Here is a 20,379-nt window from a genome sequence, read left to right on the forward strand (position 1 = left end):
TAGTATGTTCTGAGCGCGCAAAAATGGGTTCCTAGTTTACAACAGATGATGCTTTACAGGCCAGAATCGATCCTCTCTCTGGAAGGCTCCGGGCTTTCCAGCTGGATGAAAAACTAAACTCTGCTCTCTTAGAGGCAGGGGTTCTGCTTGTTACCAAAAGCCTGCCTCTCCTCTGTCACATCTACAAGTGGAACTCTCGCTGTTTCCCCGCGACACTGACGCACAGACAAGGTCACCGAGGAGGCGGCAGCAGGCTGGGAACAAGGGCGGCCAATCCGGCCTCCAGAGGGCTCGCGTCCAGCGGGGGACCCTGGGCCCAAAGGCCTCTCTCGGGATGCGGACGCTGCAGGGGCGCGGGAGCGGGGCCGCTCCCGAGGCCCACTCGGCATCCCCCGGTCTGCAGGATGCGCCTCCGGCCGGAAGAGACCCATGGGGCTCGCAGACCGCGGCTTGGGGTTGGGGACGGGGACGCCCTAGCCGGCACCCTAGAAAAGAAGCAACCTCGAGACCGAGAGGCCACAGCAACCCCCAGTTGCTTACTTTGCAAGCAACTGGCTTTCAGGCGCACGCGCGGCGGGGCAGCTTGCGGCTTTCAGCCCGCCCCTTAGGCCCCGCCCCGGACTAGGCATTCCACCCGGCCCCGCCCCCTGGCCCGGCCCGCCTCTCCACCCTTAGGCCCCGCCCCACCTCCCCACCCCCTTAGGCCCCGCCCCACCTCCCCACCCCCTTAGGCCCCGCCCCCTGCCCCTCATTTGCCCCCACCCCGTTCTATTTAATTGTTGGATTGTCAGCGCCGCACTCCCGCGGGCGGCCGGCAGGGGGCGGAGTTCGAGCTTGGATCTTTCCGCCGGGCGTCCCCCGGGAAGCAGTCGCCAAGTGGGGCCGGGGAGGGCGGGGCGCGAGGACGCGGTTCGGTCGGCCGCTGCGCGGCTTTTGGTGCCGGCTCGGCGGGCAGGCCTGGGCCTCCGCATCAGAGCTGACGTGGGGCGACGTGGGGCCGCCGGCGCCGGGCGGCTGGGCGGCTGCGCGGCTCTGAGCGCGGCCGGGCGCCGTCTCCACCTCCTCCGTCCGTCAGCAGTGACGAGTCGGCTACGTAAACCGCATCGCGGCGGGTAAGTGGCGCGCCGGCCCGACCGAGGCCGAGGAGCCGGCGACGCGGCGCAGGAGGCGGAGCGGGGCCGGGGTGGCGGGGCGGCGCGGGTCGGGCGCCCCCCGCCCTCCGCCCGGCCCTCGCCCGCCCGGCCCCGCCGCCGTCTGCGCTGGCACGAGCTGGCCAGGCGCTCTGAGAGCCGGCGCTGCCGAGCGCGGGGCCGGGACGGCCGGCAGCGCGCTGCCCGGCTGGTATCGGCGTAGGCAGCGCCGGCGTAGGCTGGCAAACCGACGTGGCCGTGCCGGCGCGGCGAGGGAGCGGGCGGTGCGGCCCTGCGGCGGCACGCGGCGGGCCCGGTGGGGGCGGCGCAGACGGGCCCGGAGGGCCCTGGAGAGCGCGGCCCGCCGGCCTCCGCGGAAGAGCGGGCAGCAGCCGTGGTGCGCGGCCGCCGCCCGAGATGCGGCTCAGAGCGCCTGCACGTCGGGCTGCGTCCGGGAGAGCCGCGACAGGCGGCGGCCTCCGTGCCTGTCCGACGTTGGCTCCCTGTCTGGTTAATTCGGCGGGCTGATGGGGTGCAGCCGCCTTCCCTTGAAGTCAGTATCAGTCTAGGGGCGCAGGGATGGGGGTGCAGTGTGAAGATGGTATTGGGTTACAGTAATTCGTTTCTTTTTCTTCTAGTCTTGATCCTCTTTTTGGATAACAAGCTGCTTTCCTTTCATAAGTCGGAGTCGTCTTTAAATCTTTGAACTTCAAGTTACTTTTTTTCTCCCGAAGGAAGGCAAATTGCAAACAATGTGTTTTGGCCAGTAAATGCTAACTATTAAAACTGATGTTTAAGGAACTACTTATTGACCCAAACATAGCTTTTAAAAAGATATTTAAATGGTTTTGATCCCGGATGGCTGAACACCTAAAACTTTGTTATATTATGTGTTGATCATTACACAAACATTTCTGGTGAATCTGTAACTAGATCAGTGTGAGCACGTGCTTTCCCAGTGACTTGCTGGTCAACCTGGAATCGTGGTGAGTGTGAGGTGGTCATTACACTGATGTTTTGTGTGCATATTTTGTAAGAGTATGAATAAATTTTTATTGAATTTATAAACACAGAGGCGCTCTTTAGTCTTTTTGTTTTTGTATTGTCCCGGAAGGTTAATGAAATTTGCTTCCGCTGATGAATTTAAGAAACTCCAGACTCCCTAGACTACCCCAGTTTGCTGCTAAGGCCAGTCATTGCATGATTAAAATATGACATCTTTTTTCGAATTATGGCCATTTCATGAAAGGTAGGGAAGAGTTTCAGATTATTAATATACATGCTGACTGAATCTTCACCAGTGTAGACATATGTTTCTGATCCTGACTGCTTTCCCCAACTTAATATTCTCTACAAGTACGTATTGGGCGAGAAAAGTAAGCTGGGTTTATTGTTGAAGTGGATAATCTATTGGAAAGTACTCAAATGTCCTGTTCCATTTAGATAGACTTTTAAAAATAAAACTGAATATGCAAACACTTAACAGCTGAACCATTGATATTTTGAAGTGCAGTTAACTTTGTTTGTTAAGGAAATAAGCCTGAAATGTCTTTGAATTCTATTAGGTATTTCTGCTTTATTGAACTAATGGATTGCATATATAAAAGTCAACTTTGAGAAGAGTTGCTATCGTACATCGAGTGCAATTTCAATATTATCAGTACAGGTTATAAAAATACAGATTTCAGGAAAAGTTGCTCATCTGTTACACATAGGTAGAAATAAAGATTTAAAATCATTTTGTTAATTTCCTTTTAAATAATACATGAGGTATTTAAAATACTTTTTACCATGGGAAATGCACAATAAAGAGTGTGCTGTTCATAAGAGTAGATGCTTTCACTCCTGGGTTTTCTTTTTCTGATGCTCTAGGATATCCAGTAGAGAATAAGAAGAAAACCCAAGGATAACATTAGTGGGAATTTGTCTTGATATCACTCATGAAGACACCTTGAGTCTTATTGGTATAATTCAGTTATAGCAAAGTTTAAAAAAATAACATATTTTGCACATCTCTTGACTGCCTTCCCAGGAGTGTTAGAGGAAATTACTGGTAAGGTGTATGTGAAACAATTTTGAGGAAAAGCATAGCTAGGAGGTTATATGGGAATTTTGCTTAACAACTGTTTTAAATAACTGTCCCACTGTGAGGAAGGCTGCGTGCATCTCAGAAAACCTAACTAGCAACTCATCTGTGAGGCTCTTTTGAAGCCTCCCAGTTCTCCCAAAGTGGGAAGCATCTTCATGCATATTTTCTGAACAGTGATACAACTAGACCAATTAAATGTCAAAGTAAAATCCTGTGAAATTTTAACATTGGGACTCATGTGATTCTAATATTTTACTTTAAGAATTTCACAAAATAAACTGAGTTTCTTCAACGTTATCTTAGTGAAATTTGTTTTTATAACACAACAGACTTAAAATTAGACCATCTTAACTCAATGTCAAATGTCATACAGTTTTGTTCATAATCTCAAACAGCCTTAATTTTTTTCATTGATAGCACAAAAATGATTTTTTTGCTTAGAAATGTTTTAAACTGGAGTTCATAGCCTAGCATTGATTATGATGAAAGCTTCCGGCTCTGGAATTGGGGCAACGATACCATGCATAAAGACCTGTGTTAGTGTATATGGACACTTGGGATTCTTTTGCTCCTCTTAAAATTGATGGAGTTAAATTGAACTTATTTGGGTATGTTTCTGTGCTTGGAAAGATGCCAGTTTTGTTCATATACACAAGATAGGACCAATGTAGGTAAGTATAATAATGTTGAAATTCATTTCTCTGAACTTGAGCTAATTTGAGTGTCTTATCTATTCTTTCCCAGATTTCCTAGTTATGGTCAATGCAGCTGTCCTTCATGTGTAGAGAAGTGTTTTGAAATGTACTTAAAGTGCAGCAATGAAGCATATTATTGAAAAGAAAAACTCTACAATGATTCTAGTCAAGCACATAACTCCCCCAAAAGATTTTAAATTTTGTTTCCCTTTGTGAGATGGTGTGTATGGGGGGGAGGAGGAGTGCTTGGAGAGGTGGGGATAGGCCATGATTATTTGAATTTCATTTTTCATTTCCTCCTAAGCAGCTGATTCTGCTGTTCATCGACTGTGAAATAGCCAAAAGCAGGCACCAGGTGGAGAGTGAATTGAAAAAGAGATGCTTGAATAGTTAATCCTTTGGTGATTTTAGTAAAGAGTTAAGATTTCTTAAATAATAGCAGGTACCTGAAGCAATTAAATTGGAGTGGCCTTAAATCTATATTAGAAAGCCGCCTGATTTTCTATATGATTCATGTTCAAAATATTAAAGACATTATTTCCAAGTGTTTCAAACAGGTATTTACAAGCACTGCTCCTGGCTACTTCTGTTTTTACACAAGTGTCAAGATTTTTATTTGAAAGTTATCCTAACTTTCCTTCCCAAAGATTACAAAACTTTAACAGTGGTATAATTTCCTGTTACTACTATCTCACTTTGTTTTTCCTCATCTCCTTCACCTAAAATGCATAATAACCATAGGCTTATCCTTGTCAACTTCAGGTATATGGCTGTTTGCAATTACGTCTCGCTTCTAGCTAGCCCTGCCTTCTCCCAGCTTTTTAATTGAATTGGTTGAGAAGGACCAGCTTTACAACATAAGCTTCATATTCTTCTGTTATCTTTCATACCTTACTTGCTGTTCCTCCTTAAATCACAGTTAAGCTATGAAGATCTCCTGCTTTCCCAAAGAACTAAGACCTTGCTTCATCCCAGAACCAAAGAAACAGATTGTACTTTTCTATGTTCTCTTTCTCTTCCTTCTTCCATAAGAGATGTACTGCCTTTTATTCCACATTCCTTTTATTTTGACTATACTAACTGCAATGTTTTGGGGTTTGTTTTGTTTTGTTTTTTGCCTTTCTTGCAAAAACTATCTCAATTCATAATTTACTATGTCTATTTTTGTGTTTTTGAAAGTGGAGCAAGAACTTACATTGTTTTGGAAGTGTCTTTATAAAGAACTCTACATTTTTGTAATATTTCCCCAATATTTTATAGTTCTCTCCCACTGTAATATCTAGTCCAAAAGCAGGATTTTTTTAAAAGCCACCTGTGTTTTTTGTCTTTCCAAAGCATTCAACTTAGTTTTCATAGGAACAGCTCTCTTTTTAAATCATTTTATCTATTTAATAATTTTATCTAACATGCTATTTAACAGAATTCCAAAATTGTGATAATAAGTGTGGCTGGCATAATCATGTTTGATGATAAATATGACTAACTCTAGGTAAGCATATAGTCAGCTGGTAGGAACAGAAGTGCTTGGGCACACTGGAAAATAACTGCCATGGGCATTCGCTAAACTATAGCTAATTTACAGAAGGAATGGAGAACATTGGTTAATCAGAAGGTTGGTGAGGTGCAAATTGATTAGGTAAGCTTTTATATTCTAGTAAAGTTGCCCAAGAAGTTTGATTCTTTTTTGTGTGTGTGTGTGAGGAAGATCAGCCCTGAGCTTACATCTGTGCTAATCCTCCTCTTTTTGCTGAGGAAGACAGGCTCTGAGCGAACGTATATTGCCAATCCTCCTCCTTTTTTTTTTTTTCTCCAAAGCCCCAGTAGATAGTTGTATGTCATAGTAGCACATCCTTCTAGTTGCTGTATGTGGGATGCGGCCTCAGCGTGGCCAGAGAAGAGGTGGGTCGGTGCACACCCTGGATCCGAACCCAGGCTGCCAGTAGTGAAGAGCGCGCACTTAACTGCTAAGCTATGGGCCGGCCCAGAAGTTTGATTCTTAAATAAACCTAGTTTTTAAAGCTAGTTAAATTAAGATATTAATGTTATTAATCGCAGCAGAGTATATGTTCAAAATTTTGTAAGTGTAAATATAATGATGTCTTTCATCAGTATATTTTAAATATCTGTGTAGAGAGCTATTCGCTAAGGGATACTTGATAGCAATGAAATTAATGGAAATTGTTATTCCAGAAGGTGAATAGAACAACACTCTGGTGAAGAGTAGGGTGAATGCTGAATGTTATTTTTTATCATCAGACCTAATATATGATAGAAAGCTTTATCACTATGAGAAATGGCTTTCCTCCACTTAACAGCACAGAAATCCACATCTAGGGAAAAGAATTGTTGAACTCATTTTTCTGTCTTAGTATAAGCTATTTGCCCTTAATAACTAGCCTAAAATATACCTTTCTACTCTAAAAGATAAGGCTTCCTTGGCAGATAGGACTTGAACATTATTTTTGTAGAAAATTGATAGTATACAGGACATGACATCAGTGTCCTTTATGATTTTAGGTATAAGGAGATCAACTTAAAAATTATAACCTCAGACTGTTATGAAACATGATGATAAATTCAAGGGGTATGTTTTAGGTTAAATAGAATATTTATATATTGTATTAAGCCTGTCATGAGAACATATTAGGACATTTGAGCTCTTAACCCTTCCAGTGTTTGTGTATGTGCTGGTGGGGGATGCTAGATGCAGCCCTAGTCTACCTATTAAGAGCACGTTCTAGGACATTAAAACCAGATTCGGGATGAGATCAATAGCATAAAAAGCAGTTGAGGTTTTCAAAGTATGCATAGTTTATCCTGTCGTAAAACGGGGTCTCCTGCAAATCCACACAAGGTAATTTTGAACCTAGAAAATTGATGTAATAGAAAGGAATGGCATACCTTAAATCCGAATGTTTTTACAATAGACTTGATTAAGCCTCTGCCAAGTACCTCAAATTAAAATGCTGAGAACTTTGGATATTTATTCTTAGGCAGGAGGGAACCATTGGAGGATTTTGAATGAGGAGATAGCATGTTTGGATTTGCATTTTGAATAGAGTGTTGTGGTCTAGTGGAGTAGATTATGAGGGATTGAGATGAGGTTTGAGTGAGGTGAAGTAATTATAGGGAGTCTGTTATCACTTTAATCATGTCAAGAAATTATCAGTTTCAGAACTAAAGCAGTGGCAATGAGGATGGAGAGAATGGAGCAGAGTCAAGAGAATTTAGGAGATAAAATTATTGAGGCTGAGGAAGCTAGTGGTCCTTGCCTATATTTCAAGCCAATTAGACGTTTTGCACTTATTATCACATTTCCTCCTCACAACAAGATTGGTGTCATTTGACAGCTAGGAAAGGATGCTTGGAGAAATTAAATAATTTTCTGAGATCACACAGCTAAGAAGTGATAGAACTCAAGTTAGCACCCTGGTCAGCCTCCAGGGCCAGTGCTTTTATACCACACACTGCTGTCCTACTACTTGGGAGTGGAGGACGAGGGAGTGGGGAATGAAAGGAAAGGAGGACTCCCAGGTCGGGGGCTGAGCCACTGGTGATGGCGTCACTGAAACAAGAGCACAGCAAGAGGGGAGATGCAGAGTGAGGGAGCTGAGGTTAGTTTTGAACATTTGGGCTTGAGGCTCTGTGAGCAAACCATTAAGATACATCTAATAGGCAGATACGTACAGGGTAGAGCTCAGGAGAGAGGGGTGTAGGCTGGACATGAGATTTGAGACTCATCAAGAGAAGATAAAGTCACCTGGGGAGAATGTGTGGAGGAGATTGTTGTGACTGGAAACCTGGGAATACCAGCCTTTAAAGAGTGCACCAAAGAAGACTGAGAACAAAGGCCTGGATAATTTGGAAGAAAAGCATGAACATGTGTCACAAAGGGTTCAAGGAAGACAAAATTTGGAGAGTAGGAAATGCTGTAGGGATGTTAAGGAAGATAGGAACTAAAAGCATCCTTTCAGATTTGGCAAGCAGCCAATCAGTGGTGACTTCTTAGAGAATAATTGGAATGAAATAATTCTCTGATGGGGCTCAGTCGGGATCAAGTTTATCTGATGGTCATTATTCTGGTACGAGGCTAGTCATTTTCTCTTCATCCTGTGGCTGTGGTGGAGGAAGCTGGTACTTTCTTCAATGCTGGTTGTCTTTGGGAAGAGGAAATGGGTGCCTGTTCCTGGACTTCACTGAATGCCTTTTCTACTTTTTGAATCCTGAACCATAAGAGGTGTTACTTATTCAAAGATTAAACTAAAGGAAATGATGTTTCCAAGAGAAATATAGAAATTAACATTATTTCTCTTCTGTTATTTGGTGCCATAACCATCATTATTATTCAAATAATATCATTATTCTTTGTTTAAACCTCTGCCTACCTCATTAGACTGCAAGCTCCTGGAGAGCAGGGACATTTTATTATCTGTGTCTCTGGTGCCTAGCACAAGGGCCTGGTGTATCATGGGTGCCGATCATTGTATAATAAGTAAATGGTCCTTGCCCTCTTGGTTACACAATATTTATGGAAGATAAGATGTTGCCGTGTAAAATGTCAGCATAATTTAACACAGAATAAGGTTTAATCTGAAGGAGTGGCACCATCCTTGCTTTTTGTTCATGTCGACAGCCTGGTTCAAATGCCCTACCATCTCCTGCTGTCCCTATGCTGGGGGGTGGGGCAGGTGGTAGCAGCAATAACCATTGCCTTAGTGCCCTTAGTGACGTGGCAAACCTGCCTGCAGACTCAGTTTCAAAATTGACTAGGATGGTGTGACACCGTTTTAGAGGGGACCATTTAGAAGGGAACCCTGAAAGCAGCATGTCTGTGGCTAAAACTCCACCATTGCTGGCATAGATGCCTAGAAGGTACTTAGTGATGTGCATGGGCCTTTTGAACTCTAAAATAGAGTAAGGGCCCCCACATACCCTTTGGTCTTTTTCTTTGCCAATTTTACTTCATTCAGCATGTCAAATGCATGTCTTTAAGATATTAGTAAAAAAAATGGGGTTTAATTGCTAGAGTGTCGAAAACAGCTTTTTTAATGGATTGAAGGCTATCGGAAGGAGATTTCAAATGAACTGCTATTTTGTTTGGAGTTAAAATTCTTTGACAAAACCCAATTTTGAATTTAAGGTAAATGAAAAACAGTTGACAGATTTGTTGTAGTGGAGTGAAATTTAAGAAAATAATTCATTCAGTTTATTAAGTGATTATCATTTTAAAATAGAACTGATACTTACGAGCTATATGTAATGTGTATTAAATGCTTTAGACACCACTGCATTCCCTTTAATAGAAAATAATCTGAGAAACAGCACGATTTAAGTTTTTTGAATTTTTTCTTCAGAGGATAAGAAAATCGAATAGAAGTAAGGTTGAAAAAATATGGAATTGATTTTGGCTTTCTGTTCTGTTTTTTCAGTTTTATGGAAATGAGAGTATTATTCTGGTGTAGTGTTGAGAGATTTTAATTTTTTTTAAACAAAATATTATGATCTCCCAATTCAATGTGATAATTTTACTGCAGGATAAATAAAGAAGAAAACGAGGAAGGAGTGAAAAGCATTGATTACGAATGTCTTAATAATGAGCAAATGTGGCAGGAAAAAATATATTAAAACAAATCTAAGGTAGGTGGCTATATGTTTTTCTGTTTTTTTGAAAGTTCTACTTAGAGAGCTTAAAGTGAAAATGATGGATAAATTAATAATGTATGTATATGTACACATACATACAAATATGTGTGTATGCATCTGTGTATATATTATAATAATAAAATATAATCATATGTACCCAAATTGTTCAGCCATTCAATTAAGGCATTCATCTTCTGCCATGTGCTGTGTTGGGCAGTGCAGGGATAAGTGGATATTCACATTCGACTTCTGCCGGTTGCTGGCCTTTTCAGTTAGAAAGGAGACCGTCTATAAGGATGGGACAGAGTTTTAGTTTTCCTCCTCGCCTTTAGGCTATGCTTGCACCCAATGCTATAAAACAGAAGAAAGTCTCTACTAGTGTTTTAGAGAAATCCAAATAGAATTTTTCAAGTTTTCTTTTGGTTACTTTCAGAGACATCTGGTTCATCAGTTGGATCTAGCTTCAAAAAGAAAATAAATTTTTATGACTTTTTTTGTAAAACTATTTAAAAATAGAATAGAAACAACTTTAATAATTTTTCCTTTTCCAGCTGGATTCTTTTTTTTTTTTTTTGTAAGGAAGATCAGCCCTGAGCTAACATCCAATGCCAGTCCTCCTGTTTTTTTGCTGAGGAAGATTGGCCCTGGGCTAACATCTGTGCCAATCTTCCTCTACTTTATATGGGACACCGCCACAGCATGGTTTGACAAGCGGTATGTCAGTGCACGCCTGGGATCTGAACCTGCGAACCCCGGGCTGCTGAAGTGAAGCGTGTGCACTTAACCGCTGTACCACCAGGCTGGCCCCTGGATTTTATTTTTTAAAGAGATGAAAAAAATTGTACAAGGGTAGGGCTCTGCAGTGTAATTTGTCGTTACAAATTGGATACAACTAAGATTTTAGAAGGTTTTTTGGTTAATTGAACACTTTAATTATGATTAGGAAACTGCCTTTGTCTCATTTTTCATTTAGATATTTTTGGCCTGTATTTCTTTTTCCCTTTTTTATTCCTATCTTATCTTTTAAGAACACTTTCCCGGGTGCCTATGATAGGCATAAATATGTCAGAAGACATATTTATCTTCATAAGAAAAGGATACTGCTGCTATTATTAATCATTTATAAGCTTAATATGCCCATTTTAGCAAATCTTATCTCTTCTTTAGAGTTGTGGAATCAAATATTTGCCAGTATCTTGCTTGCTGTTAGTTTATAGTGCTTAATGAACTTTTTTGTTGTAGTTTTCTATTATTTTATCTTATGTATTTTTATTGTTAAATATTCTGTAATTTATAATTACTAATTGGTCTTTTTCCCTCTAATAAAGATTATTGTTTAAGATGAAAATATTGTATAATTAATTTAAAGATTATTAATTTTAGTACAACTGTTTAATATTTGATTGTTATCGAAAGTGAGATTGGGAGGGAATATTCTATGATACATCTCTTCAATTTTAGCTGTAAAATATATAGTGAACAATGCAGGATTATAATGGATTTTTCCCTTACACTTTATAAATAAATTCCATCTGGACTAGCTGAGGCTGATTTACAGATGTTAGTGTCATATGTACGTCCTTTACAGCTGAGTTCTGGGTCCTACATCTCCTGCTGAGATAGTGTGTTTGAAAATGCCCGCTGTGCTTGACCTTATGTTGAGCACTTAAATGTTAGTTGAATCTTCTGCCTTGAGTCCTGCGCTGGGGTTGTTTTTTAGTGGGTTTAGGAGGTTATATTGGTTAGCAGTTGGATATAGGTCAGAATAAACTTGTTTGAAAATGTTAGAGTTTATTTTAAATTAATAGTGCTGACATAACTCTTCTGTAGATGACTTTTACCTTCAAATAAATTGATTTTAGTATCAAACTTTTACTGAATGACATATACTAGGCATTATACTAGGCACTCTAGAAGAATACAAATGGGATAAAATTAGAGTCCTTACATCCTAGTGTGAAAGACAAAGCATATCTGAATGAAGATTGTGACAACAGTTCCAGCGTACTCAAAAGCACATGATTATTGTAAAATGTTGTCTAAAATGGAATATTCAAGGCCCTGGCTGTGGAAGGAACCCTGGAGTCATAGTCACCAGACCTCTTGTTCACCCTCTATCATGCTATCTATTATGTGCCCTATAGAAACTCACTTAATCTCTCTGAACCTTATTTTTATCATTTTAGTAACATCCAGCAGTTGCGTAGTCTTCCAGAATAGTTGATTAATTACTTTATTTAACAATTATGGTAGATTCTGTACTAGGCACTGGGAATACGTTGAAATCTAAGATGTAATCTCTGTACCTGAGTTGCTCACACTAGTGTTAGAACTTTGTGAACAAATGTATTATATGTTAGCCAAGTGCTATAGTACAGGTATTGCATAAAATGCTTTGGGAACTCAGAAGAGAATAGCTAATTCTGCCCAAGGCTATTAGAATAGGCTTTTGAAAGATGGTATCCTTGAGCCAGGCCTTGAAAAACTAATAGGAATTTGCCTGTTGGACAAAGAAGGGGTGAAGAGCATTCCAGGAAGAGGGAAGAGCAGATATAAAAGATTAGAACTGGAAGAATAAGAGGTATATTTGAAAAAATGGCTTATAAGGAGGCTTGAATGCGGAGCGTGAGAAGGAGTGGAGTGACTGGACGTGAGGCTGTAAAAGTAAAATGGGGTCACCTTGTGAAAGAGATTGAATGGCAGTTTGGTTTGGTAATTGAGAATATGGACTTTGGAAAAAGACCTGAGTTCAGAACCTGGCTGTGCCACTCAATACCATTGTGGTAAGATCAGATTCTTATGCTCCTTTTGTCTCCTTTTCTTTATCTCAGAAGAAGCAACTATGTTGATCTTTCAGGTAGTTAAGGATTAAAACTTTAGGCATTTACCACTTGATAAGCACTTAACAAATGATAGTTGTAGTTATGATTATTATAAGGAGTTTGGATTTTATGCTACAGTCGATAGGGAGCTACTGAAGACTTTTTAGCAGAGAAGTGGTTTAAGCAGAAATATATGTTTTAGAAAGATAACTGTTGGCATGAATTAGAGTAGGGAGATAGAGTGGTGGCGGTGGGAATGTAGAGAAGGGGACTAAATTGTTCTTTAGAAGGTGGAATCATCACACCTGGTCATGATGCCGTGGGGAATGAAAGAGAGAGGGTTTCAGAGATGACGCCCAGGTTTCCAGCTTGAGCAACTGGATGGATGATGGGACCCTATTTCCTGAGGTAAGAAACTCAGAGAAGAAACATGTTTGTGGAGGAAGAAGAGGAGTTTGGTTTTGAACCCATTGGGTTTGAAGTAACTGTAAGACGTGTTTGGTGATGTTAAATAGGCATTTGGATATATGATTTTGGAATTCAAGAGAGGCCTCTGGGCTAGACATCTAGATTTGAGAGTCATAAGCTTAAAGCAGGTTTTGAATCTAGAGAAACGGATGATACTTCACAGGAGAGATTTGAGAGTGAGGTGAGAAGACTAAACAGAGCCCTGAAGACATGTAATGTTGAAGGTTAACATTGAGTAAGAGAAGGAATTGGCAAAGGAGCTGGTGGAGGAATTGTCAGAGAATTGGATGAGAGTGAAAAATGCAGTATCCTGACACCAAGATAGAGTTCAAGAAGGAAGATGTCAACAGTTTTGATTGCTGCCGAGGGATCAAACAAGATAGGACTTAAAATGAACATTAGATTTAGTGACAGAGATTGGTTGCCTTTTCTAGAGAAGTTTTAGTGAGGCAGAAGCCAGTTTGGGGTTGTCTAGGAGTAGGTGGAGGTTAAGAGATGGAGACAGTGTTGGCAGTTCTTTAAAGTAGTTCAGCAGTGCAAGGGAGAAGAGAGGTTCAGAAGAATAGCTAGGGAAGGACTTCTGGTTCAGTGAATGTGTGTGTTGTGTGTGTGTGTTTGAGACTGGAGAGACATGAACATGTTTAAGTCTTGATAGAGGAAACCGTTAGAGAGGGGAGGGGTGAGTGATAATATAATGCCCCTGAAGAGGGATCCAGACGACAGGGGGAGGAATTTAAGAGTGGGGAGGCAGGAGACGAGGGAAAGTGGTGGTTGTAGATGTAAGTGGGTTTAGTGGCAAGAAGTTGAGGGAGTTCTCATCTGAAACAGAAGGCAAGGTCTTACATTGAGTGTTGGTGATAGGTGAGCTCAGGGACTTGAGAGGGAGAAAATTTGAAACAACTGTAGAGAATGGGCGTTGGTGGTAAGGTCACTAGGGAAACAATAAGATTGCTGCCCATTTGATGATAACCATGAATTCAATAGCCTTAATAATATTCTCTTTTATAGTTTTATTCTGTGTTGTTTATCAGTCATGGTGCAGGCATAGAGGAGACAGAACTGGATGTATCTGAGATTGGTATTTACTGAGCAGATACAACAAAAGGAAAAGGGACAAGAGAATTTAGGGTATTGGGATGTAGTAGTTAAAATGAGAAACCATGGATTCTAAGCCGAATAGGTTGGGATATGAAGAAGGGGGGCTGGGGAGTGGCTGATGGAAAGGGAGAAAGTGGTCTGGAGATCTCAGTGTGGTGGAATAACAGGTATGATGGGAGTAATCCAGGGAGGGTGTAACTGGGAGGAGAGGATATTGTAGTCAGAGTGGTATGTCAGAATTAATTATTTCAGAGGTGGAGCAGTTTTGGACACAGACAAGGTCCAGTGTATGGCCAGCCACTCAAGTAGAAAGTGATTGAACGGAGGCATCAGGGTGAGGGATGGGTCCTTCCCTTTGAGTGTTGAACATACACTGAATGTTCCTCTCTAGCAGAGAGGAAGGCTTTTAAGTCAGGCACTGAAGTCTTCAGTTTACATCATGAATGTGAGTAGAGGCGGATGATTATCATATAGATGAGTATAAGATGGTACAGCCAATTACCTTGAGCCTCAACAGAACAAGAGTTTTTATGAAGGAGCAGAGGAGGAACAGCTGGGAAGTAGTAGTGGGCATCAAAGAGAGTGCCAAGTCAACATTCTGATCTTGATTAGGTATGGGAAGAGGAGCAGCTCCCTCTTGAGAGGGTTATAGGGGGGCTTTGGGAGTTCCAGACAGCACATTGCAAAGGCTTGGAACGAGAATAGGAGTGAGCAATTGTATTATGGGGGGGAGGGAAGCACTAGTTATGAGAGTGAAGATGAAATATGGGAGAAGCTTATGTCCTTGATAGTGACTGGGGAAATAGGAATGTGAGGTGTTAATGGATGTGATTCTGGCATGGGTGAAGGGGCATCACAGGTTAGTTATGGCTTGAGGGAGGCCCATTGTCTGTGATAGGTCGGCTCTAGAGTGGATGGCAGCATTGTGAGGAGCAGCAACTCAGCTGCTTGGTTCAGTGTTGGGATAGGAGGTTATAGTGGATGATGCCAGGTGTGGCAAGGAGGATGAATGGGGGTGGCCGCTGACCTTCCGTTTCTGCCTTTCTTCATTAGGAGGCTCAGGTCCTGATTTGGCTGATATTTAGCCATGTGGGGTTTTTTTGTAGCTCACCTGGTACTGACTCACATATAGACACATGATTCTAGCTTTGGAGCTTGAATGGATAGTGACGCTCTTGCCTGAAAGAAGGAGTATAAGGGAAGGGACGTGTATCCGTGAAAACTCTAGGTTGAGATGCTCAATAGGAGGGGGGGTGTGCGCAAATACAGATTTGGGAGCCATCTGCATATAGGGTTGAAGAAACCATAGTATGTAGATTGAAAAAAGGAAAAGGGCAAAGAATTGAACTCTGGGAAATGACCAGGAGAAAAAGGGAGCAAATAAGATGATTACATGAGATAATGTATATAAAATTACTTTCATGTATAAAACATTTTGAAATGTTTAATAACTTATAAAGTCTTTTATTATGTCTTAAAAAATGAGTCCTGAATAGTTTAGGTTGCCTTTTTAAGCATGAGGGCTTTTTTTGATGGGAATCGTCTTGGATACTTTTGTGTGTATCCCTCTTTCCTTAAAGTATACTAAGTATAATTAACCTTTTCTTGGTGACTCAGGATAGTTATTGTAAATATCATTTACTGAATTTTAACTGATAAATCCTTCAATTTCTTGAGTACAAAGAACTAGACAACTTTACCCTGAATGGACCCAAACTGCCACACACTTGGAATTCTTAATCTGTTTGTCATATTCTATATATTGGCCCCCCCTTGTTAGCTGTCACTTTTTATATCAAGTGTATTTAGAAACTAGGTAAATTAGAGTTATATTTAAAATAAAACTGAATGGCTTTAAAGTATGGACCAGGAGGGGTTCTCTTCGTTTTAGAAGTTTTAGTGTATAGATTTTGTTTTGCCTATAAACAGATAACTTTTGCTTATTGTCTGGTTCTTGACTGAGTTCTATGTAGGTATCAAATAGTTGAAACATATACAGTGTAAATTGACTCCATAGATACTGAAGGACCTCAGCAGAGGAGGCATCTGAGTGAGGTGGACATTGTTTTCTCGCTGGAGTCTTAAAGGCCCTTCCTGATCTGGTTCCATCTAGCCTTGCCAGCCGCGCTTCCACCGGTCCTCTGTCACCTCCTCACTAGATCTAAACAGGCTCCGCCATCACCCAGATTCTCAACTACACCCAGCTGTTCTGTTCCAAACATACTCTGTGCTTTTCTTCTCACAGTCCTCTTTTCCTTTTCTACCTGGTGAAATCCTTCCCATCCTCCACTGTACAGCTCATATGGTCCCATCCTCAGGCAGACTTCATCATTCTCTCCTTTGTTTCCCAAAGCATTTCGTATGTAACATCCTTCACGCAATTTAAGAAGTTGCTTTATTTGTGTTCATTATTGGTCTACCTGAGAGGATTTACTAGTAAGCTAAGTTTTTCTCAAATTTTAATATACATTGGAATCTCTTGGATATGAAAAATTAGATCCCTCAGAAAGCTTGATTCAGTAGATTTGGGGTTGAGCCTCAGAATCTGCTTTTTTTTTTTTTTTTATGAGTACATTAGTTAATACTGATACACATTTCCATGACCACTTTGAGAAACCAAGGACCAAGTAGTAAATGAATGCCTTCAGGGCAAGGGTTGTGACTTACCCACTTTTGTGTTTTCAGAGCCTGTTATGTAGATGGTGCTAAATGAATGTTTCTAAAATGAATAGAGTTTACTGGGAAAGCCTTTCAGCATGTAATGTTTGAGTTCAGACTCAAGTTCTTGGCAGAGCCTTAAGAGAACTTTTAATGAAGGTATAAGAAATAGCATAAGACAACATTTCTCAAGTTGTTTCAGAAACACTGCTGTTAGGACATGCTTTGTGGAAAAAGGGCTTTTAGTGGTCAGATACTTTTGGAAAATGCTGCCTATTAGATATGCACCCTCTACCCTTCTCAAGGCATGCTAATGTATTCAAGCTTCTGAGAAGTTCTGTAGCAAAGAAACCCTTGTAATCCCAGATATTTAGAACTTTTTGACTGTTGCCCCTACCCTCTTTTCCCAGCTAATACCTTTTGATATCCTGCAGAGCTAATGTTGTGAGGTATTCTCTTTGGGAACTGCTCATATAAGCCAAAGTAGAGCTGCAGGAATTGACAGTTTATGCAGGGTGATGACCATACTTACCTAGAACTGGAGAGGCCATGTGGGGAAATAAAAGAGAGAAAGGAATTGGGAGATATTGAGAAAAAGCCATTTTTTCATAGTAGACCATAGGTTTTTATTTTTTATAATTGCTCTAAATTGTCATGGTCAGTCATAAGTATTAAAATGACTTTGAATAGTGAGGAGTAACTCTAGGTATAGCATAGACTATAGCAGACAGGTTTGAGAATGGAGGATTTGGGTGAGGGCTATTGAAATGCAAAAGAAGGTATTAAGTGAAAGATGGTAGATGAAGGATCTGTAGAATCTGATAATTAATTGAATCTGGAAAAAAGATCTGAACATTTCAATTCAAAGTTCTAAGTGGCCTGCATACTTTTTGGATATATATTTAGACTAATAAGGTGAAAAAAGCATATTTTATTATTGCCAATTGAAAAGATATACAATAGCATGGAGTAGTTAGTGTACGTTTTTAAAATTTGGTTTTGTTTATTTTGTTTGCATTTTATATTTTCTCCTATTAGGGTAAAATTTATTATAATATGGTTTACCTTCTATCTAGAAAGACTCCATATAGAAATCATTAACTTAAATTGAAATCAGAGGCAAAAAAATTATGTCAGAAGTTTTTCCTGGAGAAATGAGATTCTCCTCTTTAAGTAGCTAGGGAGCTGCAGGACAAGTGGGCAGTCTGAATGATTCAGTCTCAGGCTTGTTTATCAGAAACGACTTACTGCTGATGAAGGTAGACACATCTTTGTAACGCATTCATTTAGACATGGGGAAATTCCTTCATACTACGTCATATTATAAAACAGGGAGATTAGGCCTTGAGAGTCATAGAATTTTTATGCTTCGTATCAAATGGAAACCCCCCCCCCTTTTTTTTTTTGGTAAGGAAGACTGGCCCTGAGCTAACATCTGTTGCCAATCTTCCTCTTTTTGCTTGAGGAAGATTGTCACTAAGCTAGCATCTGTGCCCATCTTCCTCTATTTTATATGTGGGACTTGGCCTCAGCATGGCTTGATGAGCAGTGTGTAGGTCTGCACCTGGGATCTGAACCAGCGAACCCTGGGCTGCCAAAGCAGAGCGCACAAGCTTAACCACTACGCCACTGGCCCAGCCCTGAAAACCCTATTTTGTCACTCATTTTTACTAGAAGGCTTAAAATAATTATCAAGAAGACTTTATTATAAGATTTAAAAAATTTGTGAATAAACGAATTCTCATAAAACCTTTGGCAGTGGTCCCTTGGTAACGTTCAGATCCAGTGAGCAGAGAAGGTACCTTAGCCAAGAGAGTTAGGCTGAACTGCCTAACTGAACCTATTTCTTGAAAAAATAAGCGAGTACAATTGGATGACAGAAATGAATATCAGGAAGCTGGGTAAAAACAGAGAAATATTTCAGATAGGGCCTTAATACTTCTTCCTTTTTATTGTCTTTTCAGACAAATGACCATGGAAACAGTTGAATCTCAGCAGGATGGAAGTGTAACAGATTCTGTGGCAGAGAGCAAATCTGCTCATATGCAGACCCAGACTGGTCAAAGTTCAGTCCCTACTTTAGCTCAGGTAAATTCAGTGCAGGCCATAGGCAGGCACTGATGAAGTTACACTATATGGAAATGAGAAGTATGTGCAGATTGTTTTCTTGCAGTTGATTTTAAGTTTCCCCTGTTCCTGGTTGTCAGCCGTTCTTACTGGTTTGTTTTTGAAGAGAAGATCCACATTCGAATGACTTTTGCGTTGTAATCAACGCTTTGCAGTGCTGCCTCCTCCACCACCACGTACAGGACAACAGAACCCTCCACAATATGTAGTCCTCAGATTATTCTGTGAGAAGGTTGGGAATTCCAAATAGATACAGTTTTATTTTCTTAGCTATAAATATGGCAGCAATTTTGCCATTTGCCCAGTATATATTTGGTTTGATCTTCTCTTTTCAGTTGGGTCTCAAACTTTGAATTGGTTTCACTTAGAAAGCACCAGTATGAGTTAGTGCCTGTTTTTCAGCTCCTGAAATTTATTTCTGAGATATCTATAAAAATATGTAGTAAAAGTAAACACACCAAATATTTCTTGACTACCTACTGTGTCTAGGCACTATTCTAGGTGCATGGGGATGTCTAGTTCCTGGCCTTAAATATCTCATGGTTTAGTTGGGTGACAGGTATTTGAATAATTCCAACAGTGTAAGAAATACTATAAAATATTATGTACAAAATGACTAAGGCATAGAGAGGAGGGAGCAGCCAGTTGACTAGGAGTGCTTTAGACGGTTTTTCATTTGAGCTAGACCTGAGGGGTGAGTAGGAGTTTGCCAGGTGAATAGATAGGGAAGCATATTCTAAGCCAGGGAAGAGTGTGTGCTAAGGCAGCTAGCCAGAGTCTGGGGTGTTCAGGGAACTACAGGTGTCGAGTCTAACTGGAGCCTAGTACCTGGGCTGGCCGGTGGAGCTGGTAAGGGTAAGCAAGGGCTGTGTGCCTCTGAGACTGTAGAGTGTCCTGTATTCTGGATAGTCCTGAAATATTTCCTGGTATTCAGTGGGTTCACAGTAGTAGTAGCTGTGTGGAGGCGGGATTGGAAGTCAGCGCCTGTGGTGGGGACACCATTTGGCTGGAGTCCTGGTAGTGTAGGGTACAGGGCAGTACTGAAATTTTCACAGTAGCTTGAAGGGAGAATGGAAAGAACCCAATGGCTGACTGGAAAGCCCAGGGGGAATGCCAGGCACTTCTTGGATTGTTTTCGACTGGTTCCTGTGAGGTGTCTTCTTTCTCAGACTGGGCCCCATGCTCCCAGCCTGCTTTTCTTCCCTCTTTCAAGCTCCTCACACCCACTGTCTCCCTGGGGCTTTTCTCTTCACAAGTGTTCTGTGGAGCTGCATCTCCCTGGCAACACCCTTCTTTGTTAGCCTTGAAGAAAGGCATGCGGACCTTTTGCTATTTAAAAAAAAAGCAGCCTTTTTTGTATTTAAAAAAAAAATGCATGTTCATTGTAGAAAGTTAAAAAAATGTATGTTATTACCAAGAAGAAAATAAAAACTATCCATAATCTTAACATCCAGAAATTTAATTGTTGTTAGCATTTTGGTGTAATCCTTTAGTCCTTTCATCTGTGTGAATAAAATGCATGTATTTTTTCATGAATTTGAGATCTTCTAGACTTTTTATAACTATGACTCCTAGTCCATAATTCTGCCCTTCTTTGCTGAAGTTGTAGCTGACAGCAAATCTTCCTTCTGCCTCCGCTTCCCTCCCCT

At 41.0% G+C, this 20,379-nt stretch overlaps 1 protein-coding gene across 11 annotated transcripts in view; it reads left to right on the top strand.

The window, feature by feature from the left end:
• The first annotated feature begins 882 nt into the window (after positions 1-882).
• The window catches only part of CREM (cAMP responsive element modulator), a 67,303-nt gene continuing 47,806 nt past the window's right edge, over positions 883-20,379 (top strand). For 3 of the 11 annotated variants that reach the window (XM_058532771.1, XM_058532772.1, XM_058532780.1), the window contains exons 1-3: positions 890-1,112; positions 9,449-9,551; positions 18,568-18,691. In XM_058532771.1, the coding sequence (XP_058388754.1) occupies positions 9,508-9,551; positions 18,568-18,691 (168 nt within the window). In that variant the 5' untranslated portion in view covers positions 890-1,112; positions 9,449-9,507. Of the gene's footprint in view, positions 1,113-9,448; positions 9,552-18,567; positions 18,692-20,379 lie in introns of those variants that run through there. The other 8 variants (XM_058532775.1, XM_058532776.1, XM_058532788.1 and 5 more) reach the window with 8 other exon arrangements.

This window comes from Diceros bicornis, chromosome 36 (genome assembly GCF_020826845.1).
Source record: "Diceros bicornis minor isolate mBicDic1 chromosome 36, mDicBic1.mat.cur, whole genome shotgun sequence".
Classification (NCBI taxonomy): Eukaryota; Metazoa; Chordata; class Mammalia; order Perissodactyla; family Rhinocerotidae; genus Diceros; species Diceros bicornis.